Source organism: Molothrus aeneus, chromosome 17, assembly GCF_037042795.1.
Source record: "Molothrus aeneus isolate 106 chromosome 17, BPBGC_Maene_1.0, whole genome shotgun sequence".
Taxonomy (NCBI): domain Eukaryota; kingdom Metazoa; phylum Chordata; class Aves; order Passeriformes; family Icteridae; genus Molothrus; species Molothrus aeneus.
This window is the reverse complement of record NC_089662.1, coordinates 8618948-8643424: the sequence shown is the minus strand read 5'-3', so window position 1 is coordinate 8643424 and position 24477 is coordinate 8618948. Positions and strand designations below refer to the sequence as shown.

General features: G+C 42.9%; 1 protein-coding gene and 1 non-coding gene across 3 annotated transcripts in view; both read right to left on the bottom strand.

Annotated features, from left to right (window-relative positions):
* Positions 1 to 23862, bottom strand: part of DNAJC5 (DnaJ heat shock protein family (Hsp40) member C5) — a 30670-nt gene extending 6808 nt beyond the window's left edge. Inside the window, exons 1-5 of one of the 2 annotated variants that reach the window (XM_066561892.1) lie at positions 23848 to 23862; positions 9282 to 9349; positions 4372 to 4508; positions 1942 to 2155; positions 721 to 892 (exon numbers count right to left, since the gene is read on the bottom strand). In XM_066561892.1, coding sequence (XP_066417989.1) covers positions 721 to 892; positions 1942 to 2155; positions 4372 to 4478 — 493 coding nt within the window. In that variant the 5' untranslated portion in view covers positions 4479 to 4508; positions 9282 to 9349; positions 23848 to 23862. Of the gene's footprint in view, positions 1 to 720; positions 893 to 1941; positions 2156 to 4371; positions 4509 to 9281; positions 9350 to 14893; positions 15017 to 23847 lie in introns of those variants that run through there. The other variant, XM_066561889.1, reaches the window with a different exon arrangement.
* Positions 23863 to 24225: 363 nt separating this feature from the next.
* On the bottom strand, positions 24226 to 24297 carry TRNAE-CUC (transfer RNA glutamic acid (anticodon CUC)). The gene has a single exon. It is a non-coding gene; the product is annotated as a tRNA-Glu (tRNA).
* Positions 24298 to 24477: the final 180 nt, after the last annotated feature.

Genomic DNA, 24477 nt, shown 5'->3' with positions numbered 1-24477 from the left:
GAAAAGTGAAGACAAAGGGCTTAGCACACCAAGGAACAAACACAGCACTCTATGTTTTGGTAATCACATCTCCCTACAACCCTCTGATAACACCATTTTATCATTTATCATTTACCATTTAGGAGCATGATATTAATTCCCTGATTTTCAGCGTGCACACAACAGCGTTCACCTCAACTCTACATGTGGAATGTTTATTACCATTTCCTTTTTCCTGTAAAAGCTGCTGATCCTCACCCACCGTTCAGCAGTGCCCATTAAAAATATCATCAGAGCACACACAAGGCTCTACAATATTTTAAATTATTGGTTCAATCCTGCAGAAATAGCTTCACAAACAGTATTAGAGCTACAAGGGTAGCAGGGCCACTTCCTCTACACCTGACACAATTAAAGCTGCCTTGACACCCCAACCTTTGGGTACAAGAGCCCCTTGCTGCAATCCCACATGGCTGGTCCATATGTTACCCCAGGATGTGGAAGGAACACAATGATGGTCATTGAGTGCTCTGAAGCTGAACCCAGCTAGGTTCAGTGAAGACCCTCCAGGTGTTTTTAGCAACTTTATCTCTGGTGTCATCATCACCCATGTAACTTGTGGCACAAACATTCCCTGCTCATCATCCACACCCCAGGACCTTATTTTTTCTCAACCAGCTCACTGAGCACTCCAGCAGGGACTGATGTTCATTCTAGAGAGCTCACAGCATTTTCACCTACCCCTTTCATCTGACTGCAACTGTGCCTCCAAGTCCTCTGGAGAGACGTAGAATTCCTGCTCTTCGCCTTCGGGAGGTTTCGGTTTACACTTCCCACAGCAACAATTACAGCAGCAGCACAGACAGCAGCAGCAGTAGCAGCCTGTGATGAGCCCACAGAACACAAACAAGGCCTGCAGAGGACAGAAAACACAGAAATAGTCATAACCTGTGTCTACTGTGCCATGACCACAGAGTTTGTGAGACTTGGATACAGAATCAGAGAGCAAAACCACAGCAGTCCAGAGACAGAACTTAGTAGCTACAGCTTTGTACTTTATCACTGAGAAATACTTCAAATTATGTGCAAAAGTGGCTATGGTTGTCCACATTTTACACCGAGGTGAATACTGCCAGCCTGGTTTGCTTGAGTAATTTCTACCATTTAAGTTAAGTGGACTATTTTGCTGCATCTGGAAGAAGGTACAGGTCTAATAAGCACATCTGTACTAAAATCCAGGAGTACAACAGTTCAGGACAGGCTGTAACTTGCATAAATAACCCTGGAAATGACTGAGCTGTAACAGCTGATGCACAGGCCATGATGTACCTACAGCAGGGACTTGGAGCAGCCCAAGGCTGTGGGCATGGCTGAGGATTGATGCTCCCAGCATGTGAGCAGGGCAGCTCCATACAAGCCAGGCCTGCCAGGTGCTTATCACAGTGACAATGGGCTAAATTAAAGTCTTCCTATAGGTCACTGTGCAATTGTTTGAAAAAAAATAATCTTACAGATAGCAAACCCGCATGGTGATATAATTATTGTCTTCCTTAGGGGATCAAGAGATGCAGGCAATGCTGGCAAAGGGTAGAAAAATGGACCCATGCAAGGAAATGCAAGGAGATTTTCTGTAAGCCAAAGTTCACAGTCAGGACTCATTCTGCAAAAATATTGACCAGATATTATCAGAGAATACACCCCAAATTCTTATCTCTTTTAAATCCACTAGAAGAATCCAAGCTTCAATTAGTAACCCAGGTCTTGCTTATTAGACCTGTCTCACTAGAAGTTCCTAGAAAAATACTCCTGAACTCAAGATCACGATACAGTAAGAGAAGTTTAATTAACCCAGTGTCATAAATTCCTCAATTTTCAAAGATAAAACCAAGAACAATTATCAAATAGAACTCTCTAAGAGTTTCCAATACCAATCGAGAATAACTCCTGTGCCCTTTTATTTACCTTTGCCCACCAGCTGGACAGCACGAAGTATGTGTTCACATTTTCTTCACCAAACTGCTCGGCTACATAGAGCCCCAGAGACCCATACTTATCGTAAATGTTCCGCTTTGTGGCATCCGTCAATATTGCGTGGGCATTATTGATCTCTTTAAATTTTTCTGCTGCCTCTGGATTATCAGGGTTTTTATCAGGATGATATTTCAATGCCAGTTTCCTGCAGAAAGAAAAAAGATAATAAAACCTGGGGTTTGGGTTCCTGCTTTTTTGATTCATTTTTTTTCTAATTCTGTAGCCTGCCACTCAAGGGAGACTTTTAAGTTGCATCTGTTTTCCTTCATCTGTGATTCAACTTCCCTGATGATTCTTCCTTAGATGATAATAAAAGGCTACAGCTGTGTCTAGCTTAGTTCACAGGACTGACTTCAGACTGTTGGATTTGACCCTCAGAAATCCAATGGAAAAAAAAATAAGAGACACTGAATAAAAAAAGGTTTGGGTTTTTTTATCCTCAGCTCCAGCAATTTCCATCAGTAAGTTTTGCTCCTGCTACAGAAAAGACACACCACAAGTCTAAGGTATAGCACCGAAGAGTAAATAAAAGCAAGTTGCCACAGCTGCTTGAAGAGTGCCTGAACTGCTGCTTCTGCAGTGTCTGAACACAAAAATAGAACACACCATCACTTGTGGTTAATTCACCAATTCCTGTGCAGGAACAAAGTACTTTTCAGTTCAAGCTTTGCTAGAATAGAAAACACTTCTGAGTTTCGAGACATCAGGAAGTCACAATGTACCCCCTCCTAATCAGGCCAGATCTCTTACAAATAACAAAAAAATCAGATAAAGCATTGATAAATGTGCTAGTTCTCACATGGCCCAGGCTATTTACAGACACCAGTAGAAATAACTGGCTAAACACCTCCTTATGCAGAGAAAATACGTGCTCCCAAGTAGAAAAATGACACAGAGCCACATGCTGGCAGTTCTCCTGCACCACAAAAGGTACTTGTCCTCCTACAGAAAATGACCACAAAGTCACGTATATGAGAAGGACAGGAGGAGTCTGCAGACAATTACATGTCAGCTTTGCAGTGGGGAAACGTTTAGACAAACATAAAACAAAGATGTGTGCAAGCACTTGGATGTGCCTGCAAGTATCTCAGAGCATTTAGAAACCAGCCTGAGTGTGCCCCTGGGACACTCCACTGTGCCTGATGCTGCTCCAGTAAATCACGTCCACAGCTGCCACTTGTGCCCCAGCCTCAGTGAGGGCTGAAATAATCACAGCAAGTTTTATAAACCTGGAAAGGACTTAGTCAGGCTGCAATAATCAAATATTTCTATTTCCCATTTCCTACATGTACACAAACCCCACAGCCCCAGGCCAGCAAAGGACTGAACATGATGAAGGAGCAGCATAGGAAATAAGATCAGCTGAAGGTTCAGGGAAGTGTGAAGCAGCTACATTTCACCCCAGGATCTTGTAGTGTTGTTCCTCCGAAGGAAAAACTCACAGTATTTTCCCCAGGAAAGTAAAATTATTTTCCAGTTGCTTGAAGATAACCTATTCAAATTTCCACTTAAAGCTTTTAGGAAGATAAAGCTAATTTTTGAGAATCTGTGGACCTGGCTTATTCCTAGACTTCACCATGTAGTTGCCATCATGTAACTTTGGAAGGGAAAAAGCCTTGGTAAAAGTTAGAGACTAAAGGAAAACAAATTTGACAATGAGTATCCTCATGGAAAGATGATGCTGACCCCTAGTGTAATCCAAACACATTGCCACTGAGCACAGCAGCAATTGCCTTTAAGCAGATTTATGGGAAAGGAAGATGTCACAAAACTCCTTTTTTGTAGTTGTTATTTGGTAATATGAAGCCATTTCATGTGTCCAACTTTTAAGGAAAGGGATACAGAAAAAAAAATAATATATTTTACAACTAATATCTCCACAAAAAAATAAGAACTTTTGAACAGAATTCCAGGAAAAACTAATCATTCATGCTCTGTTTTCATCCTTATTTGTATCTTTAATCTCCATCTCCCTGTGCCAGAAGTGGAAATGATGGACAGCAGGGCAGTTCTGCACATCTGTGGTACCCCTAAGATAGATAAAAGGCTACATAACAGGACAATTTTAACTCTGATTACAGTCCTAAAATTCTGCTGAAACTTAGGCAAGGACCTTTCAGAATGACACTGCATTTTAGAATTTAACTTACTAGACAGAAGATGGAAAAATTTAAAGCCTAGGCATGTTTTCACACCCTGTTTTGCAAGAAGCAACCACATTTTCACCTATTTTTCCCACATATCTTTCTTGCAAAAGGTCTAAATAAACTAACTGAGGCTCCTACATAAATGGACTATTTGCTGAACACTGAATTAAAGCCATCTGTGTTACTGGGACAGGTGTAACACTCAAAGCTTTACCTGTAAGACTTTTTGATATCATCTGAAGTGGCATTTTTGTCCAGCCCCAGCACGTGGTACAAGGACTCCCCAGAGGTAGAGAGCGAGCGTTGCCTCTGGTCTGCCATCTTGAGCTAACCTGAGGAGAGAACTGGCCCCTGCAAAAATATAAAGATTAAGAAATTATTAAGCCAAGGAAAAACCAGACCTCTTTAAGCAAACTGTCCTCAAAAACAGAATCTACACATCAAGATTCAGCTTTGATAAAATGTGTTTAGAAAAGGTTCTTTACACGCATGGAAGGTAAAAAGTTTTAAAATTCAGTGAAAACAGCTATGACATTGTTGGCACAACAGCAGCCACCCTGAATCCCTGCTGTATAGACTCAACTCTTTCCAAAAACCCCAAATCAAGAGCTGAGGTGCAGCTATAGCTATGTACTGCATAACACATCTCTCAAGTCACTTCATCTCCTTTCTTAGTCTTAATACTAAGATCATTTATTTGTGATAATACCTATAAAAACCAGATGGCAATAGAGAAGTTGCTGTTGAGGCTGCCTTTTTGCACCACATTAGCATAGGAGTAATTGACTTTATTTGTATTTTCTATTTCAGAAATTACATTAAAAAAACCCAAAAAACCAACCTTCCCCACAACTCCCAAATTCCAGTCTCCCATCTTATCACCAGCACCAGGTCAAACAGAATCCTTAGACAGGACAAATCCAGTGTGACCAACCCTGTGCATTCCACAAGCAAAGAGGGAATGTCTGCCCAGAGAGGAGATCCCCTCTCTCATAATTTAAAGTTATGGATCCAACATTTAACATGCATTCTATTTAAAATCAGGCTACTTGAACATGGATTAACCTCCTGCTCCAGATCCAAATGTGACAGACCCCAGAGGTGCCCCCTTGTGCCATGCCAGGTCCAGATCTGGTTCTGCCCTCTCCCACCCTGAGGAGATCAGCTTTGCTGTTCTTTAGCTGCAGAACTGCAGCCAGGATGAGCATCCAAGAAAAGACTATTGGCTATTTTTGGATTATGTCATTACAATTAGCCCACACCAGATTATGCAGCCTTTGAAAAAGATATTTAAAGCAGCAGACTTTTCTAATTTAACCCTATGTCTTATATAACAAATTAATAACCTCAGCTTTCACAAGGCTGGCTGAAAGCAACACCCTCAGCCCTCAGGCCCTGCACTGCCTGGGAGGAGCTGTGACCACACCTCTGCTCCTCCCAGCACAAGAGAACTGTCACACCCACACAAGGGGGACCAAGTGACAAGGACGTGGACAGACACATCACCCTGCTGTTGATTCCCTGCCTTTACATCCATTTAACACTGCTCACCAGGCCCAGCTGTTTAACTGGAGTACACTGGCTCAACCAAACTCTCGTCTAATCACCTTCAAGAAGCCTCTGGCAATTCTACCCAGTTTAATTGAATGCTTCCTATAGGGTGCTATAAATGATTACTATTCATAATAATTTGTCCAAACTCTAATTCTCTGGCTAAAAATTCAATCTACACCCCAAATCTGGAAGGTGAATGTGTGGGTAGGGAGAGAAAATATTTTCTTTTCAAGGACACTGTTCAGTACCAAAAGCTTTCTGTATGGGAAGAAAATTACTGAGTGCTGCAAGACACAACACAAACAACTCACTTATTGGGGCATAATCTGATTCAGGGAAAGGAAAACCATATTTCAGGAAAGAAACCCTCCGGGCCAGCCTTTCCCAAAGGCAGCTCCCAGCCCCCTCTGCCCCAGAGCTGAGGTCAAACACTGATGATCCTGACGTGTCTCTGATAATCTACCTAATCACAGCAGCCTGCTCCTGCTGCTTCCCAGGCTCCCTGCTCAGCTCCTCCTGCTCTGTGCCCATCATCACTCCCTCCCACCCTCCCAGGAAGCTCCTGCAGCTCCAGCACACCAGTCCCTGCCAGCAGCTCCCTGCCAAGGAGTGTCTGTCACTACTGCTCCTGGACAGGGACCTGACAAGTCAGGAGAGGGGGAAAAAAAAGCATCCTGATTGGAATTTTACATGTTGATTTAGCCCTTCTGGAGAAGGTACTGCTTCAAACAGGAGCTTCCAGGGCATTATGGACATTTTTGCTAAAAGCTGCAGCTCTACTTAAGCATAACAAGCTTCCTGTAACATCAATCCAGCGTGGCCTTGGTGACAGATGCTGCAGATCACAGCCATACACCATGTTCTGCTTAACAAAATCTGCACTGCTCAATTAGGGCCAATTTGTTTAATAAAAATGAATTCAGTTTGACCCAGGCAGTCAGTCTGCAGGCACAGGGATACAATTCCACACTGCTGCATCCTTAATTGCTTCCATCTGAACAGTGCTGGGGATCCACAGCTTGGTGTAATGGGATGTTAACATTTATTTCTCCAAACTGGTATGAAATGGACACATTGGCCTTGGCAGAAGAGTGGAGGACAAGGCAGGGATGGGAATTCATCTCAGAAGCTTTTTACTTAAGGGAACAGAGGAGTATTATCACTAGGAATGTAACCTTTGGCTTTTTAAATATCAGACAGTAAAGGTGCACGTTATTTAAGTTCCAATTTTCCTAAACTCAGGTAGCATTTCTGTTGTTTTCACACGTGGCTCTAATTCACAATCCTGAAAGCTGCCCTGTATTTTTAAAAACTGTTGTGTTCAGCAGCAACAAACCATCTGCTCCCTCTTCTAACCAAGCAGGATGCCCTGAAGAGGTTTCCCTGGGAAGGCTCTGGAGAAAGGTAATCTCCTGGATTAACCAGCAGAGTGTTTAACCATCTGAGTACCACAATATCCTGCTTCAGTCAGCTCTACCACAACAGGCAACTGCATTCAGCACCACCTTGCTGAGAAGACTCAGATTAAACTTGGCAGGTTATTTATGGAAGTCAGCCTTAATGTTTCTAAGTACACCCATGGAAAATTCAACCTTAGAAACACTAATTTGCTTTTCAGCTTCCCAAAAGAAGCTGAAAACCCCATCAAGTTTCATGAAACTGGTGATACCTTAGTTTCTGCCAGGTCTGCTGACCCTTTTGGAAGTTGTATTTAACTCCTTAAAATGGCAAAGAGTTATTACAGCCAAGGGAAAAAAAAAATCAATAGTTCTCTGCCAGTTTAGGGAATTAAATACTCACAGAACATCCCAAATAATGTCTGCACTAAAAAGGGTGACAGCAGATCTGGTGGCCAGAAGCAGGTAAGGAGGAATTAAACTCCATCTGATCTGCTGCAAGATGCTGCAAGAATTTCAGTGGAAGCTGGCAGTAAGGGGGATACATTTTTCCAAGAAAACATGCTGGGCTGTGTGGCAGAATGGAGGGTGGAGGTCCTGACCCTGCTCACACAGACAGCAGGTGCTTGGGACAACACTGAACCACCACTGCTGGATCTAGGAAGGGCTACCTTGAAATGAAGGGATGGAAGGCTCATTCCATGGACAACAGCCACAATATGTGGGTGTCATCAGCCCCTGGAAGCAGACTAACAGCAGCTCTTCTCATCTCCCTCCAGGGCTGAAGCACTGGGTATTTATTCCAGAACAAACCTCTGGAAACTGTAAACTCAACTACCACTTTCCCCATCTCCCCCTGAGTAAGTGACACAGGCACTGCTGTCCCTTGCATTTCCTTGCTGGAGGAAAGGCTGCTCCAGGAAGGAGTTGTGGCTGTTCACCTGCACTGATCAAAACCAAAAGGGGCACAGGACCCAAACAAGGTTAGCTTTAAAGATCTCCAGCTGGAGCACAAGCTCCAGAATTCTAATTTTCTCCATGCCTGTATACTCTTCAGTTTAAGTTCCTAAAAATTAAATAAAATAATGGAATCACTCCCTGAATGGATGTGCCAACACACAGACCTGTACACAGGTAAAAACTGCATTACAGTGAACTGTCTGCACACAGTGTGGGGAATCTGGTTGGAAACAGCTGTTCCAGAAAGTGAAATCCCACTGTGAAGGAGAAAATCCACCTCCTGCTGACACAGTGAATGATACCCACTAGACACAGGATAATGGGAGGTTGTTAACCTTAATGGATAGTTTGCAAAAGTTTGGTTAAAACCAGCACACAACATCCTCCCAGTCTTCCAAAATATCACCAGTAACACAGGGAACAGAGGAATCCCCAAAAGGGAAGGTAAGAACCAGAAGGAATGACAGACAGACTCAGGGAAGTGCTGGACAGGAGGAGATGCTTCTGTCCCAGCTCAGCCCAACCCTGCACATGTCTGTAACACAAACTATCAGGAATGCTGTCAAGCCCTCTACTATTACAGTTTTAAGAGCATATTAAAAGATGATTAAAGAGTCCAGTTTGGAAATGATGTTTTGCCAGCTCTTATAAAAATAATGTCTAGTTGATATTTTATTTTATGACTTTAGGAAGCACTTGAGTATTTTAGGAAAGATTTGGATTCTACAAAGCATTGCTGCTAAGTGGTAAAATAAAATGTTGGTTAAAGCTAAGATTCCAGCTTTGCAAAGATTTCCAGTGCAGAAAATCAACTATTACTAACACCTAACTTTAGATGTTAATCTAAAACTGAATTATTCTATACCAACCAGTATTTATCAGTAGAAATCTAAATAAAAATAACAAGCCTGAAAGCACTTCAGTAAATATTGATTTGACACAGAAAGGAAAAAGCACCACTGGCCTCCACATCCTGTCCATCTGTCTCAGAGACACTGAGAGTTGTCCTCACAATCTGGTATTTTTCAAGGGAGAAAAAAAAAATTAAAGGGGAGATGAGAGAAACATACACAAGATTGTGTTACCACAAAAATATGAGGTGTGTTTGCCTTGGCTTCCTGAAGTAGTAAGAGATTTTTGTAGGAAACTTTGTTTCCTCAGCAATATTTTGCATTTAAATGAGATACAAGAAATAAAAAAATCCAGAACTCACCTGGTGTCTATTTTGAATATTCTAAGGTAAGTGATAGCAAGCTTCACACACTGCTAAAACTGATTCTCCTAAAGACAAAACAAAAGCAAATTAGTTGTCCACCAATTCTGAAGTTGTGGATTCATTGATAAATTATCATCACATTACTGGGCAGTAAAAACACAGAAGTGTTTTATAAATATTTATACCACAAGTACCAAACAAGTCCCCACGATGTAAATATTTGTCTTTAGAATTGATAAACGGTGACAAATATTTAAAAGCACAGAATCAAGTTTGAACCAGAGCTTCAGTCTCTTCTCTCCAACTTTTATCATGAGAAAGACACACACCTACCCACTTGCATGGAAACTCTAATAACCATTATCTGTTTAAGGCTTTGGACTTTTTCAACTTAGGCCTTTGTGAATATATGTACTGAGAACATGAGAAGCATGTTTTTCAAGTCTTGCAAATCTGTTGTGCTGTTAGAGAGAGACTGTAAAGCAGCTCAGCCAACACAGCAGAGCCCAAGCTCCAGCACTGGAGCAGAAGGCACAGCCTGCTCTGGGGAGCAGCACCAGCTCCTCCTGCCAGGACACATTTCCATCAAGAAAACCATGGTGTCATCCAATTTGGATTCCCTCATCCTGATGCAGATGAAAAGCAGTCTCATTTTGGTGTACAAGGAGGGAGAGAACCTGAGATGACCCAGCAGCACACACTTGGTCTCTCAGCAGTCAAGCTCCAGATCAGCCATCCCATGGAAATACCAGAGCAAAGGGGCAAGAACAGCCCAGGAAATGCTACATAGTGCTATGGAAAAATGCAGGGAAACTCACAGCAACAGATTAAAATGCCTTTCTGATTAAGCAGGTGCAGGACACATCTAACCCACATCACCAATCACAAAGTCATTTATGCATTAGATGACTGAACAATTTAAACCTCGTGAGCGGAACTTCAGAGCAGCTTTTACCTGGCAAGTCATCACTTAATTGTCATACAAACCCTTTCAACAGCTTTCAGAGAACAGGCCCTGAATGCACTTGAGAAATAAACTCCTCATTGAATTAATAATTATGCCTTTCATGGGCTGGAAGGTTCCAGCATGGCAAACAGAGATGTTGGGAATACACCCAGGGAGCTGCTGGCATTGCTGCCCACAGCAGTTGCTTGGTGCCATCTGTAAGAAGCTGCTTGATCCAGCAAGTGGGTATGAATGAACCAAGCAACAACTCAATAATCAGCTTATTGTTAATGGATCTGTTTAGTTCCTTTGATAGGAACCAGCAAAGGACTTTTTCTGAATAAAGAAAGGCAGGGAGTTAAACTTTCCCACTCAGAGCCTGTGTAATACTAGGGGCTGGACTAACTCCCCAAGGAAAAATGTGCTATTTTGTGAAGCTATAGAAGCTCCCAGGTTCTCTGCCCACAGCTTTCTTTATTAAAAATAATCCACAAGAATATTATTTAAGCATTTATAGAAAGGTGCAGATTGTTAATGGTGTTGGCAACCAGAATTATGGCTCCCTGCTCAGATGAAGACCACCTCTAATTGTGCCACTCACTCTGTTTCAGACAGCAAGCCCAGATCCAAGTATGTTGACAGTCAAACTATGTTCAATTTATGGAAATAATATGAGTAGAACAGGGGAAAAAACCAAAGTCCAAATGTAATTTGGAAGCAAATGTGCTTTGAAAAAATGAGCTACCCTGCTAAGGTCAGAACTGGGCATATAATGATGTAAATATCAGACTATGATGTGTGGATAGAGGGTTCAAATATAAGATCCTGGCCCAGGCCTCATCAAAACTCCATCAGCAGAAAAGTTAGTATTTTTTACAGCACTTGTATATAATAACCAGCCATGTAGAGACTCAAAATACACAGTCAAGTGTTGTCTTAATCTGGATGCAAGCAGCAATATTTCCTTCAGTCTCACAGCTATGCCAATACCAACTTTCATTAAGAGCAGGCAGCCTGATTTACAGCTGAAAATAACCAAACAAGACAAAAATAAATTCCCAAGGAAACTGCTTCTTATAAAAATCAAAGTACATGAGAAACCCATGCCAGGTACTTCTCATCCTCCCTTCCCCAGTGCATCCTCCCTGCCAGCACTGAGCCAGCCCAGCACCTCCCAGGGGGTCACTCCCTCAGTTTCTGTTGCAATTCCAATTTAGTGACTCAGGAATGTTTTGATCTCCCCATCCAATCTCATTATTCAGCAGGCCAGATCCACCGACCCAGAGCTCTACATAATACCCTGCTTGTAATTACTTGTAAATATCTCCCCTCCTTATTACATGATATTCACAATCCAAACAAAAGCAGAGAAGATGAAAGGACAGATGCTGGAAAAGGAATGGGAGTGTTCAAAATCCACATCAGTGCATGACACCCAGTTCGACAACACACTTGAGAAAGGAGGAAGTCTGGGGACAGGAATATATAACTGTTGAAGAATCAGAAAATACAGAAATGAGTATGAAAATTAGAAGAAAAAAGATTAAAGAATGACAAAGATAAAAACAAGAAAAGCTACACAAATGCAAACTGAATTCAGCAACACATCAAAACTGTGGTAAATTTTGTAACACAGAGGAAGAAATTTGCTTGGGGAGGTTGCATGCTCTCACAACCATTTTGCTCATAGCAAAACCAGCTCTTCCAGCCTTATTTCTCCTGCAAATTTGAATCCAATTTATGTACAGTTCTATCTTCCCCATATACTGGAACCATAAATCTGCTCAGCACTCTTTTCTCCTCTACCCAAGAGACAGATACTGCCTTCTCCTTGCAGAAATCAGACATGTTCTCAGCTCTACTGGACAAACAGCATATGTGTTTCTTGAGAACCCAAACCTCCTCTGAGTGATGCAGAAGAACCCTTTTTACTGAATAATTCTACTGACAGAATTGTCCTCATCCTGCTCCATATGTTGTTACCAGAAAGGGGAAATTATCTTCAGCATACATGGCTTCATAATAAATACATCCCCAGGATGTACAGGAGCTGTATCACGGTTAGCAAGTATTTAAAGAATTAAGGCTTCAATTAAGGTAAATAAAATGAAGTAAATCAATACACAAAATAGAAACTCCAGAGTCTTTATTTTCACATCCCTTCTTGCTTACATGACTTGCAAAATGAATCATTACTGGAAAAACAATGTGAAACAGCTGAAGGGAAAGCACTCTGGCTAACAAGTGCCTGCAGAAGACCACTACTATTTTAAAGCACTTTTCTTTGCCCTTAGCTGTCCTGAAATAAAGGTTTTTAACCTATTAATCAGAGCACTAGCACTTTATATTCCATTAAAGCATCCAAGAGTGTGTTTTGGCATTGCTTATATTTTTATATCACAGCACAAAAGCCTTTCAGCTGAATTTTGCTATTCAGTTTGTGACCTTTTGATAAAGATCATGTGAGAGATCTCATATCCATAAAAACATTCTGTTTTAACATATAAGCCCTGATGGAAAGCTGAGTACCCAAGGAATTGATGTAAATGCATATATCTCCTGAAAAAAAAGAAACTTTAGTGTCCAAATCCATCTGCCTTGGGAACAGAGGACAGGTCTCCTATACTGAAAGACTGTGACACTAAAAACTTCATTAAATTCTCTTGAGTTCTTTAAAAAAAATAGAAAAACACATCTTTTAAGTAATTGAAACCTGGAGCAATACCATTTTTCTGCTAAATTCAAGTTTGAAATTACTAACATCCACCACGGCTGACTGCAGGAGAGGTTCCACTGAAACTTGTGACAAACTTAACTACAGCGACACAGAGTTGTTTCTCTAATGAGCTTAGCAGATTAAAATGTAACAATTTAAGTCTGATTGACCAACCTGTTATAAAGACTTGTGACCTTTTACCCTACACAAGAGTAAGATTCAAACCTACCAAAGAAGGCTTTCCATAGTAGGGAGAAAATACGAAGTAATGGATTTGCATTTTCTATCCTCTCTCCTCAATTAAAATAATTACTCTAAAAACCTGGGGGGGATGGGGTCAGTGGATTCCCTACTTAGGATTTCATTGCTCCTATTTAATCTTTCAGTAATAATGAATTATTCTTTATGACTGACATCACAGTAGTTTCTGTGCAGACTGCAAGCATCACAAACTGCACATGGCAATAAAAAACCCCACATCTGCTTACTCAGTTAGTTAAAAATCTCTGAAAAATCAACAGCTGTGTTTGCTTTGTTCATTATTACTTTTAATTTTTCCTCCCTAAAATAGTTTTTGAATCACTGTGACTACTCACTGCAAGTTCACTAGAACAAATCAGCCAACCCACAACATTCCCTGCTGTGATGAGTGATGCTGATGCCACTTTTCTGAAGAAATATCTTCAACTTCTTCATAGACATAAAGCCCTACTTCTGCCAAGTGGGTTGTATAAACTACATCAATAAAAAACCCTCATATTGTTAATGACTATATCGATATAGCCTAACCTTTAAAATATAAAAGAACTCTTGGAACAGATGGGTCTACTCACATAAAAATGAGATTCACATTATTATGTCACACCTGTAGGTAAGACAACTAAAGGCTTTTAAAAGAAGTCTATTGTCTTGTGTAAGAAAAGGTTGAGAAAATCACTCAGTTGTCAAAACATGAATCTCTTGGCAGACTGTTACAAAAAGAGAATTTAAGGAGACAACATTGATCCAAGCAGCTCCTTTTTACAGCACAGGAGGCTTTTGCCTGGTCAAAAAGAAGAAACAAAGAACAGCAAAAAAGCCAGATAAGCAGTTTGAGACACAAAAGGAACAGAAAGGAACACATCTTTCAAATTACAACTTGGTTGGCGAAGGGCAAGAAAAAGATGTATCGAAAATTAACTTGGAAGGGCAGGGGAAGGTGGTTCCTCTCTGTGCTCATGGACAGCTGTAAGAGATGGAGGGGAAAAAAGTTCATTCCTATTTTCTTTTCCTACCAATTGTGAGGCAGGTGAAAAGGTAAATGAGGGTTTCCCCATACACACAATTTAAATAATGTGAAAGTATGGCCTTACAAACTGCAAAACATATACAAAAATTATTTTACACCTAATTTGGTGTTAGAATTGCTTTGTCATCAAATAAACACTATAAACACTCCTGGCAGTTTCAGTCATGAGCAGCTTTTGTTAAAGACTTGGAAATGAAGACTTTATTTTAATAAGTAAAAAAAAGCAAAAAGGAAAACCAGTTTATGGCAACAACTGAAGGCAATACTCGTATCTTCACCCTGATCTAAAATGATCCACTCTGGTGCTTCCCTGTTGAGAAACTTCACCTATTTTCAGATTATTAATCTCTTCTCTTTAATGGCTCTTTCCCACCAAGCACACAAATCTTCCACTTAAAAAGTTATGAATAAAAAGGCAAAATAAGCAGAATTGAGCAGCAGAACTTATAAAGATTTTATATTTTCCAGAAACAATCACGCAGAAAGCTCAGGAACAGAAAAGCCAAAAGCCTTCATGTGATTACCAGGAACCCAACATCACTGCCTCTGTCAGAGCCTTTCTATTTCACAGGATATTAGGTTTTATTCTAAAAATTAAGCTTATTTATTTAATAATACAGGCAGAAAATAAACTTCCCCTCTCCCCCATTTACTTTTACCTCTTGTATCCAATCAGGTCCTCCAGCCCAAGGTGAAGCATAATTATTCAAGCAGCACATGTATCCACTCAGTTAAGGTCCAAAGGCTTTAATTCCCGAGATTATTTCCACTGCAAAGTTAAAAAATTAAGCATATCTAAAGATCCTCACTTCTCCTAATTGCTCAACTGGATTTCCCCAGTTTTTGTGGAGGGTGGGGAAGAGACTATTTGATTATTTCACTTCCTCACTGAAACTGAGCAACTGGTGTTGTAAAAGATATTTTAGGCTTGAAAAAACAACTATAAAAACCTAAATAAAAACAAAACCAATAAAACATCAGCAGGAGCAAGGGGTGCTCTGATTAGAAGTGGGGCACAGGGTGTAGGTAAAACCCCTCTGACCACTGGGAGGGGTGAGCAAAACCCAAACAAACCAATACCCCCAGAGATTATCTCCAGGAAATAGATATATATAGATATATATGTCATGGAAGACATTCTTCACTTCATGCCACAGATTTCTCCCCTCTGGGTGGTGTCAGGTGTTACAGAAAATGGTCTAAAAGCCACAATGAGTTTCATATCTGCCCCATTCAAATTACCAGCACGTGGACATTCAGAAGCATGAAAGGGCTTAAAACCACAGAATTCCACAATGAAATCTGAACTGACCAGCACAACTTGTATTACCCAAAACTTCTACTTGCTGTTTTGGCAGGAAAATTCAACCAAGTTCCTTTTGAAGGCTGGATGATGCCAGAGGTGATGCTTTCACTGCAAATATTTCTGTTTCTTCTCAGGTGAATTAAACCAGAGCATATGTCAAGGGGCAAACACACAGTAAATCACAGAAGAAAGCACCTTGGGGTAGAGAACACATTTATTCCCTAGTGATCCCAAATTCATCCTTATGAATACAATGCTAATGTCACAATATTCTTATATTATCCCCAGAATGATACCCAGTACAGCCCCTGCATGTTGGAGTCAGCTCTTTCAGCTACAAATACCCTAACAAATCACAGGGCTGTATTAAAACCAGCTTTAATTTAAACTGGCATTCTCTCACAGAAGACAAACTCTTTGGTATTTTCTAACCATACAGTGTGGTTTCACCAACAAAAAGATTTATTTTATACTACTCCCCCACAAACCATAATGATATTTATTTCCCCTGTTCTCTCACTCTGCATACATTTAATCTGCAGACTGCCTGATGAAGGATGTCCTCAGTTCCACCACTCAGTCTAGCAACAGTATTTCATGGCTGCTTAAAAAGAAAAAAAAAAGCCAGTCCATAATTTAGAAATAATAGGGCAACAAAGCATGTATCTGTCCTACTGATTTTCCCACTAACTCACTGGTGATTTAATAAGCAAAGACACAGCTTGAATTTCAGACCACAGACTTAGGTTGAAATCCTGACACGTCAGGAAAAACCATGTTCAGACTTTATTTGCAATTGAGTTTTCTAACACTGTAATTGGGCAAGAATTAGAACACATGTACATTTTATACACTAGGTTTTCAGACAGGGGTCATATTTCAGAGGGCTTAGAACCAAAAGGCCACTTTTGGTTATACTGGGGCATAATTTAATCACTTAATCAAAGGCCATTCCCAAGGCCTTTCGGTTTCAGCACAAAGTATGGAATGATCACATTTAGTCTTTTTTCCACCTAAATAACTGGTAATAAAGTCAGAAACCCCTATGCATAGTTTTTGACTGATGTTTTTATTGCTCCCTCTGATTTTCACCAACACTGGAGCATGACAGATGTCTCTTCACTCTGCCTGTACCCCTGTTGTGATGCCATCAGTACAATGTTAAACCAGGGTCATTTCTACATGTATTCCCCAAACCAAGGGTATGTCCCTCCTGGAGATCCTTAACAGGAACAAAATTAGTTGTAAAATAGCACCTTTCCTCATTTAGGGTTATTTAAAAATAATATTTCATACATCTACACATTTAAACAGCCTCAAAACAGCAAGAGGAGTGAAAGTCATCACAGATCTTTTTTAACAGCAAGAAGGACTCCCTGGCCTTTATATGGAAAACATCAAAAAACCAAGACACAGGAAGAAATGTGGTTTTTAGATAAGCTGCAGGAAGCCAGGGTAAGGAGTTGTGCATTACAGGACAAGCACAGGAGATGCTGGGTTTTCATCATCCAGGATGTTGCACACAACGTATATTCCATGCCAGGCCCAAGAACAAAGTCATGTTGGCTGCTGGCCCTGTTATCCAAAGCACTCAGGGAAACAGTAAGGTAGGCTTGGGAAATTACCCTGTGCACCTTCCAAACACCTTCTGATTAATTCTGACTGCCTGGTTTTCCCAAATCAATTGTGAAGAGCCAATGCTGTGCCAATTTAAAAGTGCAACAAGAATGAAGCGAGCTAGTATGGAAATCAGGAACTTTGTAGGAAAAGAAGAAGTGAGACTTCATTGAGGAAAATAAATATTTTCACTAGTTAATGTCTAGATAAAAATACTTCTATGGAACATGCAATTATTTTGCTCTGTGATAAAAATGGTGTACTCCAAGCAAGAATGTTATTTCCCAGCATTACCATGAGAGCCTTCAGAAGGACTGACTGACCAGTGATTTGTCAAACCAAACACCAAAATGATAAAATAAGATTTCTAAAGAAAAGACAGGCTTCAGACCCTATTTTTCCTTCACTACTCAGAGCAGAAGAACTCCAAGACACATCTCAGAATTGTACACGTGGAGAAAGCAGGGTCCCTGTGCAACAGAGCTTGTTAGGAATCACATGGAAAATATTCCTCAAGTTCTCAAAGAACAACAATTCAGAATGGACCTGGAACTTAAATCTATTCACTGCTCTGAACAGTAACTGAATCTGGCTTTTAAATTCAATTTAAAACAGGAATATTTCTGGTTATAGCTTCCCAGAAACAGGTCACCTCAGATTTCAGTGGATTTCATGGTCCCTTCCCTCCTCCTCAAGAACAGTAGGTGAGGAGATGCCAGGGAGTGCTGGGGGGAGTGGAGGATCCAGGACCTCCAACCAAGGTCCCACCAACCACTCCAAACCTCTTCCCCTCTTTGGGGACCTCTTTGTCAGATCACAGCTGTCACCAGTCTGACCTGGAACTGCATTGGGATAACTCCAGTCCCTGTGGAGTTTTAAAGACCAGATCTTTAAAAAACCAAACCCACCACTGCTTCAATTCCCTGTCCAGATGATTTCACAGGGATCCCATTTGGCCTTTGTGAAAGCACAGGAACACTTATTAATTTTATTCCCCTTCCACCTGCTTTTATCACAATGTCACATGTCTCCCAAAGGCAGACTGCAGTCTAGGCTCAGGATCTTACACATCCCATTTTGTCTGCTCATTCCCTTCCTGTACTTCTAACTATCAGAAGCAAGAGCATCAGCTTCCATGATGACCTTTGAACTACAGAGAAGAAAAATTAAGACATTACTTAAAAGATTTTTAACAATAGATTCTTTATTGCTTACCCTCAGGAAACTCCAGAAGCAACTTGAAATTACAAATATCTCATTTGGTGGGGCCTTGCCTTGGTGGAAGGAATTTCCTGCACCTGGCACATTGAAGATTATGGGAGATATTACCACTAGAAACTGCCCACAACATCTGGAGTTTGGATCCCAAATTCCCCTCCTCTCTACAAGCAGCTTTAAACCTAATCATGTAAATGTCCATTTAGGGACATTCCAGTAAATGTCCCTAAATCCTCAAGACATGAGAAGGAGATATGTAAAGAAAATTCTCCGACAACTGACCCAGGCAAAGGCCTACATAAATAAAACTGCACAGCAACAGAAAAACCTGCTAAGATATAAAATAAGTAATGGCAGATGGAATGGAAAAGAATATTTTCATTTGAAGTACAGCCAAAAAATTAAAGACATAAAAGGGGAAATGCAAAGAGAAGACCTCTGTGAGTTTCTGCTTTTTGGAACTGCATAATAGGTCACTGTAATGACATCAGAGAACTCTGGGCTTCTCCTGTCCCCACTGCAAAACATGAGCAATCTGTACATTCACTTTTTCTACAGATTGTTCCTTAAAATCACAAAGGTTCAGAATTCCTGACACCGAACACAACTTTAGTAAGACCCAGATGAAACCAAGGGAGGACTGTGAAGTTCCCTGTGACCAAAGCAGAAGCAGGATGGTGTAAGTGCTCACATATATACATAAATATTCTCAGAGGGAAGAGGAAGCCCCAGTGGCAGGAGGGGAAAATGTGGGGTGCTGGTGGAGATCCCTGGTTTGTGCTTTTCTGTCACTGGTATTAGATACTGCCTGTCATTGCAACCAGATCCACTGAACTGTTTACTTGCATCATCCACTGGTCAGAAGCCATCACCACAAAAATACCAGTTAATGAATGCAGACTTATGTCACAAAACAGAAAAAAAGGTTCCTTAGTGATGCTTTGGTAACAGGTAACAAAATGCTGCTGGGGTTTTTTGTTTCTTCAACCATTTGCCCAACAAAGTTTAGATGATGGCATTGAAGTATATTTAAAAATATACAAAAATATATTAAAAAAAAAAAAAAACCAACAAATAAAGAGCCCCAATCTTTCATTGAGAAACTATTCTCATTTACAAAAGCTTTGGGCAGATTATGAAAGAGGAGATGGCAGCTGCTAATTTAACTCGGGCCTAGAGGACTCATTCTGTTTGCACCCCTGTGCACCACAAAGCTTCAATTTTCTCCTTTCAATACTTGCACAAGAAGATGAGAAACTTGCACCCAGAGGAAAAAGGCAGTTAGATTTTACTGAATTTGGCCCTACAACACACTGGCACTGAAAACATTTCACCATTAATGAAAGAGGCAGAAAAAGGCTTTAAAAAGGCACATTTCAGTGCAATGCAGATACAATGTAAGAGGAATTAGAAGGAGTTGCCAGGACATAAGAAATTTTAACATATGATAAAACAATCTTATTATTTAAGCAATCTTGATGCACCTTCTGGAACACAGGTCTCTCTATCAGTTTGCAAGGCCTGAAATAGGAAGCAAAGTGCCTCTGAAGGTAAAACATGCACTTTCCAACCACTGTGCTTTGTATGTTTTTATTAAGACAATATTTCAACCGAGTCTCTAAGGAAATCCTAAGATATCACAACATTCAAACTCCTTTCTTTCAAGACCAAAAGCAGCCACTGGTTAACCAACCAACATCACCACAGAGCACCAGTACTGCTTAATTCAAACTACTTCAATTATCAGAGCACCTGGAAACCAACTTCTTCAGGTGAAAAGAATCAGTGCAATCCTTCACATTGGTCCTGGGCATTGGTGATGTTCCTCATCCCTCCCTCTGGGTTCTGCCATGACCCAGCTGTCCCAAGGCCCAGGTGGGCACACCTGAGACAGGGGACAGGCCCACTGCAGGACTCTGTGCCTTCTGCTGAGAAGGTGGGGGCCACCTCACAGAACCGCAGTGACTCCCAGGCTGCACATTCCTGCTCCTGGAAAACATCCTTCTCCTCAGGCCAGTGGAGAGCAACAGAAGATCCTCATCTTCCCAGGCAGAGGCAAAGCCAAACAAAGAGGACTTGCACAGCTCGAGAGCAAACTGTGAGGGAAATCAATGTAGTAAAACTACCTTAAATGAATCCCTGTTTGTGGTTTGACAGGAGAGCAGTGAAGTTGCCAGCAGATGCCAGTTTGCATGCTCTGGGGAGGTACTGGAGTGCTCAGTCTGGGCATAAGCTCTGCAGAAAAGTTCTGGCAACCCATTTCCAGACATACTGAAAAATATTTTGATCTGGTTATTAACATTAATAATACTTACAAAAAGATTACAAACTGGAAAGCTGATAAAAGAGGGAAATGTGACAAATATCAGAGGCAGTTACAGCACTGTTGTTCTAAGTCAAGTTATTCAGTGGATAGACAGGATTGGCTGAAGGCCCTTCCAGCCTTCAGTTGTGCCTGCTTTCCCAGGCAGGATATTCTGGCAATGGAGTTCATAAATTCAAAAAAGTAGAGTCAGAACAGCAGCTTTTATATTTAACCTAAACCATGATTTCTTAAGTAATCCAGTTAGGTTCCCATTCATACTCCTTATCACACTGTTCAACACAGACAAAAATCCTTCTTGAAGCTCACCACGAGAGGAACTACACTGAATAACAGCATCAGTGCTGACAACCACCACCTGCCAAACACAGAACCTGTGAGGGCAGGGATCTCAACATCAACTCTTGTGCTGTTGGGCTCCTGGAATCCCAGACTGCTTTGGTTTGGAAGGGACCTTGCAGATGATTTAGTTCCACTCCCCTGCCATGGGCCAGGACACCTTCCACAAGACCAGGCTGCTCCAATCCAGTCTGGCCTTGAACACTCCAGGGATGGAGCAGCCACAGCCTCTCTGGGCAACCTGTGCCAGGGCCCCACCATCCTCACAGGGAAGAATTCCTCCCAATATCCAGTGTAACCCTGTCCTCTGTCAGTGAAGCCATTCCCCCTCCTTGTCCTGTCACTCCAGGGGCTGGAGTCACTTTGGTACTGGAAGGGGCTCTAAGGTTTCCCTGGAGCCTTCTCTTCTCCAGGCTGTAGAACCCCAACTCTTTTAGTCTCTCCCCATAGCAGAGCTGCTCCAGCCCTGGGAGCATCTTCATGCCCTCCTCTGGACTCTCTCCAGCATGCAAGTTCTTAAGCCACACTCTGGTACTGCTCCATGTTTTCCAAAGTATGAGGATCCAAAGTCCCTCGCTGACTCCATGGATGCCTTCACACGGTGTGAGAAGCTTGTCCATACCCCAGCTGCATCCCAAGCCCTGTTCCCATCATCTGCTGCACAACAAGCCTCTGGCAGGCTCCAATCATCCTGAGCAACTTCCCTGCTGCAGCCAGGTCAGTGATGGTGCCACCTCAGCCACAAACCACATCAGCTGCCTACAACCCACTGCAAACTGGGACAGGGTACCAACAGAGCAGGAGGTGGGTCCCTGGGCACTGGGAAAGACTGAAACTGTGTTTATACTTCCTGGGAATAATCAACACGAACTATGGTCTACACCAGGAGCCAAAACACGCTACAAAACATTACTTTTTTCAGGCACTCACTAATAAAAGATGGTTAAATATAGCACAAAGCCACTCTGGGAAGGAGGGGAATCTTCCACTTGAGTCTCCAGCCTACAATTTATCAGTGCAACACATCCAAAAATTAGGAGGAACATGACCACGTTGCAGCATCTCCCCTTTCATTTAAATGCTGTGGACAATCCCTAAGACAAAATAAATTTAGGGAGGAAGAGAAGTATTTATTTATGCTTACAAAAAGCTGTTTGGATGAAAATCCCATCTCCAAAGCCTGAGTTCTCCACAAAGCAGATTCTGCACTGCCAGCAACATGATGAATTTCTCCAAAGCCCTTAGAGCATGGCGAGAAAACCACAGGAAGCTGCTCAATAAAAATAAACTTCTTTTCATCTCACACTCTATATATTAATGTCAATTTCTCTTCCACTCCAGCTTCTGTTTCCCTTCTTGTCTCCCTCCCAGCACATGGCATACTTGATTTATTACAGCTAATTCATTAAAGCAAATTAATTTGGCATCTATTTCTCAGGATCCCTTAGTCAGATTAGGATTCTACCATATTCTATCAAAAGCAAACAAAAATGCAAACACTGATCCTAGGCAACCTGAAACCAACAGATGCCTGAGAAGCTGAAAACGCCTCTAATGAAACTGCAGTCAAAAGAATAAATTCCACTTCAAGGAGGCTGCTACAATTCAAGAATTTAAATAGGTCCAATCCTGACGCATTTCCAAAGGAAATCCTTGCAGCTCTGCATACTTTGGAGAGCTTAATTTACCCAGAGAAATGGGTGAACCACCACTGCTCAGCCACTGGGTGACTGCGGCCTGCAAGTTTTGGCTTCAAAAGCAGCAAACCAGCACAGTATTTAAGCACACACACAGCATTTCCCTTTCCTGATGATAAGCTGGCACGAGGCAAACATCACCAAGGAGAATTAGATTATTTCACACCGGTCTGAGATGATGTACCAAATTTATGCCTTTTTTTTTTTAAGCCTTACAGCAGCGCAGACAGCTCAACAGCAATGTCTCACAGTGCACAAAAATTAACGCCCCAATGAAAACAAGCCTAGAAAAGATAAAACCCTTCGTATTTCCCTCTTATGTCAGACAGGATGGCCTTCACCTTGCTCCCCAGGGAGCACCGGCTCCATCAGTGCCCACACTCCACTAATAAACTCAAGGCTTTGTGTCACCGGTGTGGAACAGGCAGGTATTGATACAGCACAAAAGCAGCAGCGAGGCGCTATCAGGGAATCCGCTGTCTCCGTTCGGTCCACTCGCATTCCGTATCTCCAAAATTACCTGACTGGAATTCTTAATTTGAGAGCCAGAAGACACTGCACGAATAAACAGAAATATGCTGCCTTTGCAAGTTTCACGTTATAAAGGCTGGATTTGCTTCCCGCCGCCGGTACGTCATTCATTAAGCACCTCATCAGCCGAGCGGCTACTAATTATTTCGATAAAAATTAAGCAGGATAATGTAAGGAAAGGGAAAGGAAAATCACCCCGGCTTCTGGAGCGAGCCGGAGTGATTCACGGCTCCCACACACAGAGATGACTTTCATTTAGAATTCACCTTCCCAGGCCTTTTGTTCGGGGTTCTTCCCCCCTGCTCCGAGGAGCGGGGGGGGCGCGGGCCCCGCACGGGCACCGCGGACCGGGGCGGGGGCTCCCGGGGCGGGGGGGCTCCCGGGGCGGGGATGCTCGGCGGGCGATGCCCCCGGGCAGGGGGATGCCGGCGGGTAGGGAGATGCCGGCGGACAGGGAGATCCCGGCGGGCACATCCCACCTTTCCCCGGTCCTCCCGTCTCGCCTCGCCGCGCCCCCCCCACCCGCCACCGCCACCAGCTCCATCTTGGCCTCCGCCCGCGGCCCGGCCCCGCCGCGCTCACCTGCGGCCCGCGGGCGGGCGGGCGGGGGCCGCACAGCCCCGGGCAGGCGGGGGCGGCCCCGCGGGGCGGGGGCGGCTCCTCGGGGGCCTCGCGCGGGGCCCGGTCGCGGCGGCGCGCGCGCTCCGTCCTCAGCGCCGGTGCCGCCGCCGCCGCCAGACACCGACCGGGACCCGGCCACGGGAGGGGGCGGCGCTGGCGCACTGCGCATGCGCGCCCCCGGCACGCAGCGCCGCCGCCGCCGCCGCCGTCGCGCGCGCGCGCGCGCTCGCGGGCACGCGGCCGCAGCGCCGGGAGCGCGCGTCGGGGATCCCGATGGGAATGCAGGGGGCGGAGACGGGAGGGGGAAAAGCGGGAAGAGAGCGCGGCAAAAAACGGAACTTCCCTGACCGGGAATCGAACCCGGGCCGCGGCGGTGAGAGCGCCGAATCCTAACCACTAGACCACCAGGGAACGATACAGTGTAGCTCTCACTCGTGATATTTCACGCACTGTCTCCGCGGCCAGGCAGGGACAGTGACACGGTGAGACCGGGGACTGCGGTACAGGGGGCGGGGGCTGCATCCATCACAGCAGCCGGTGACTGTGGCACAGGAACCGGGATCTGCACTGGGGTTGGCGGCTGCGGCACGG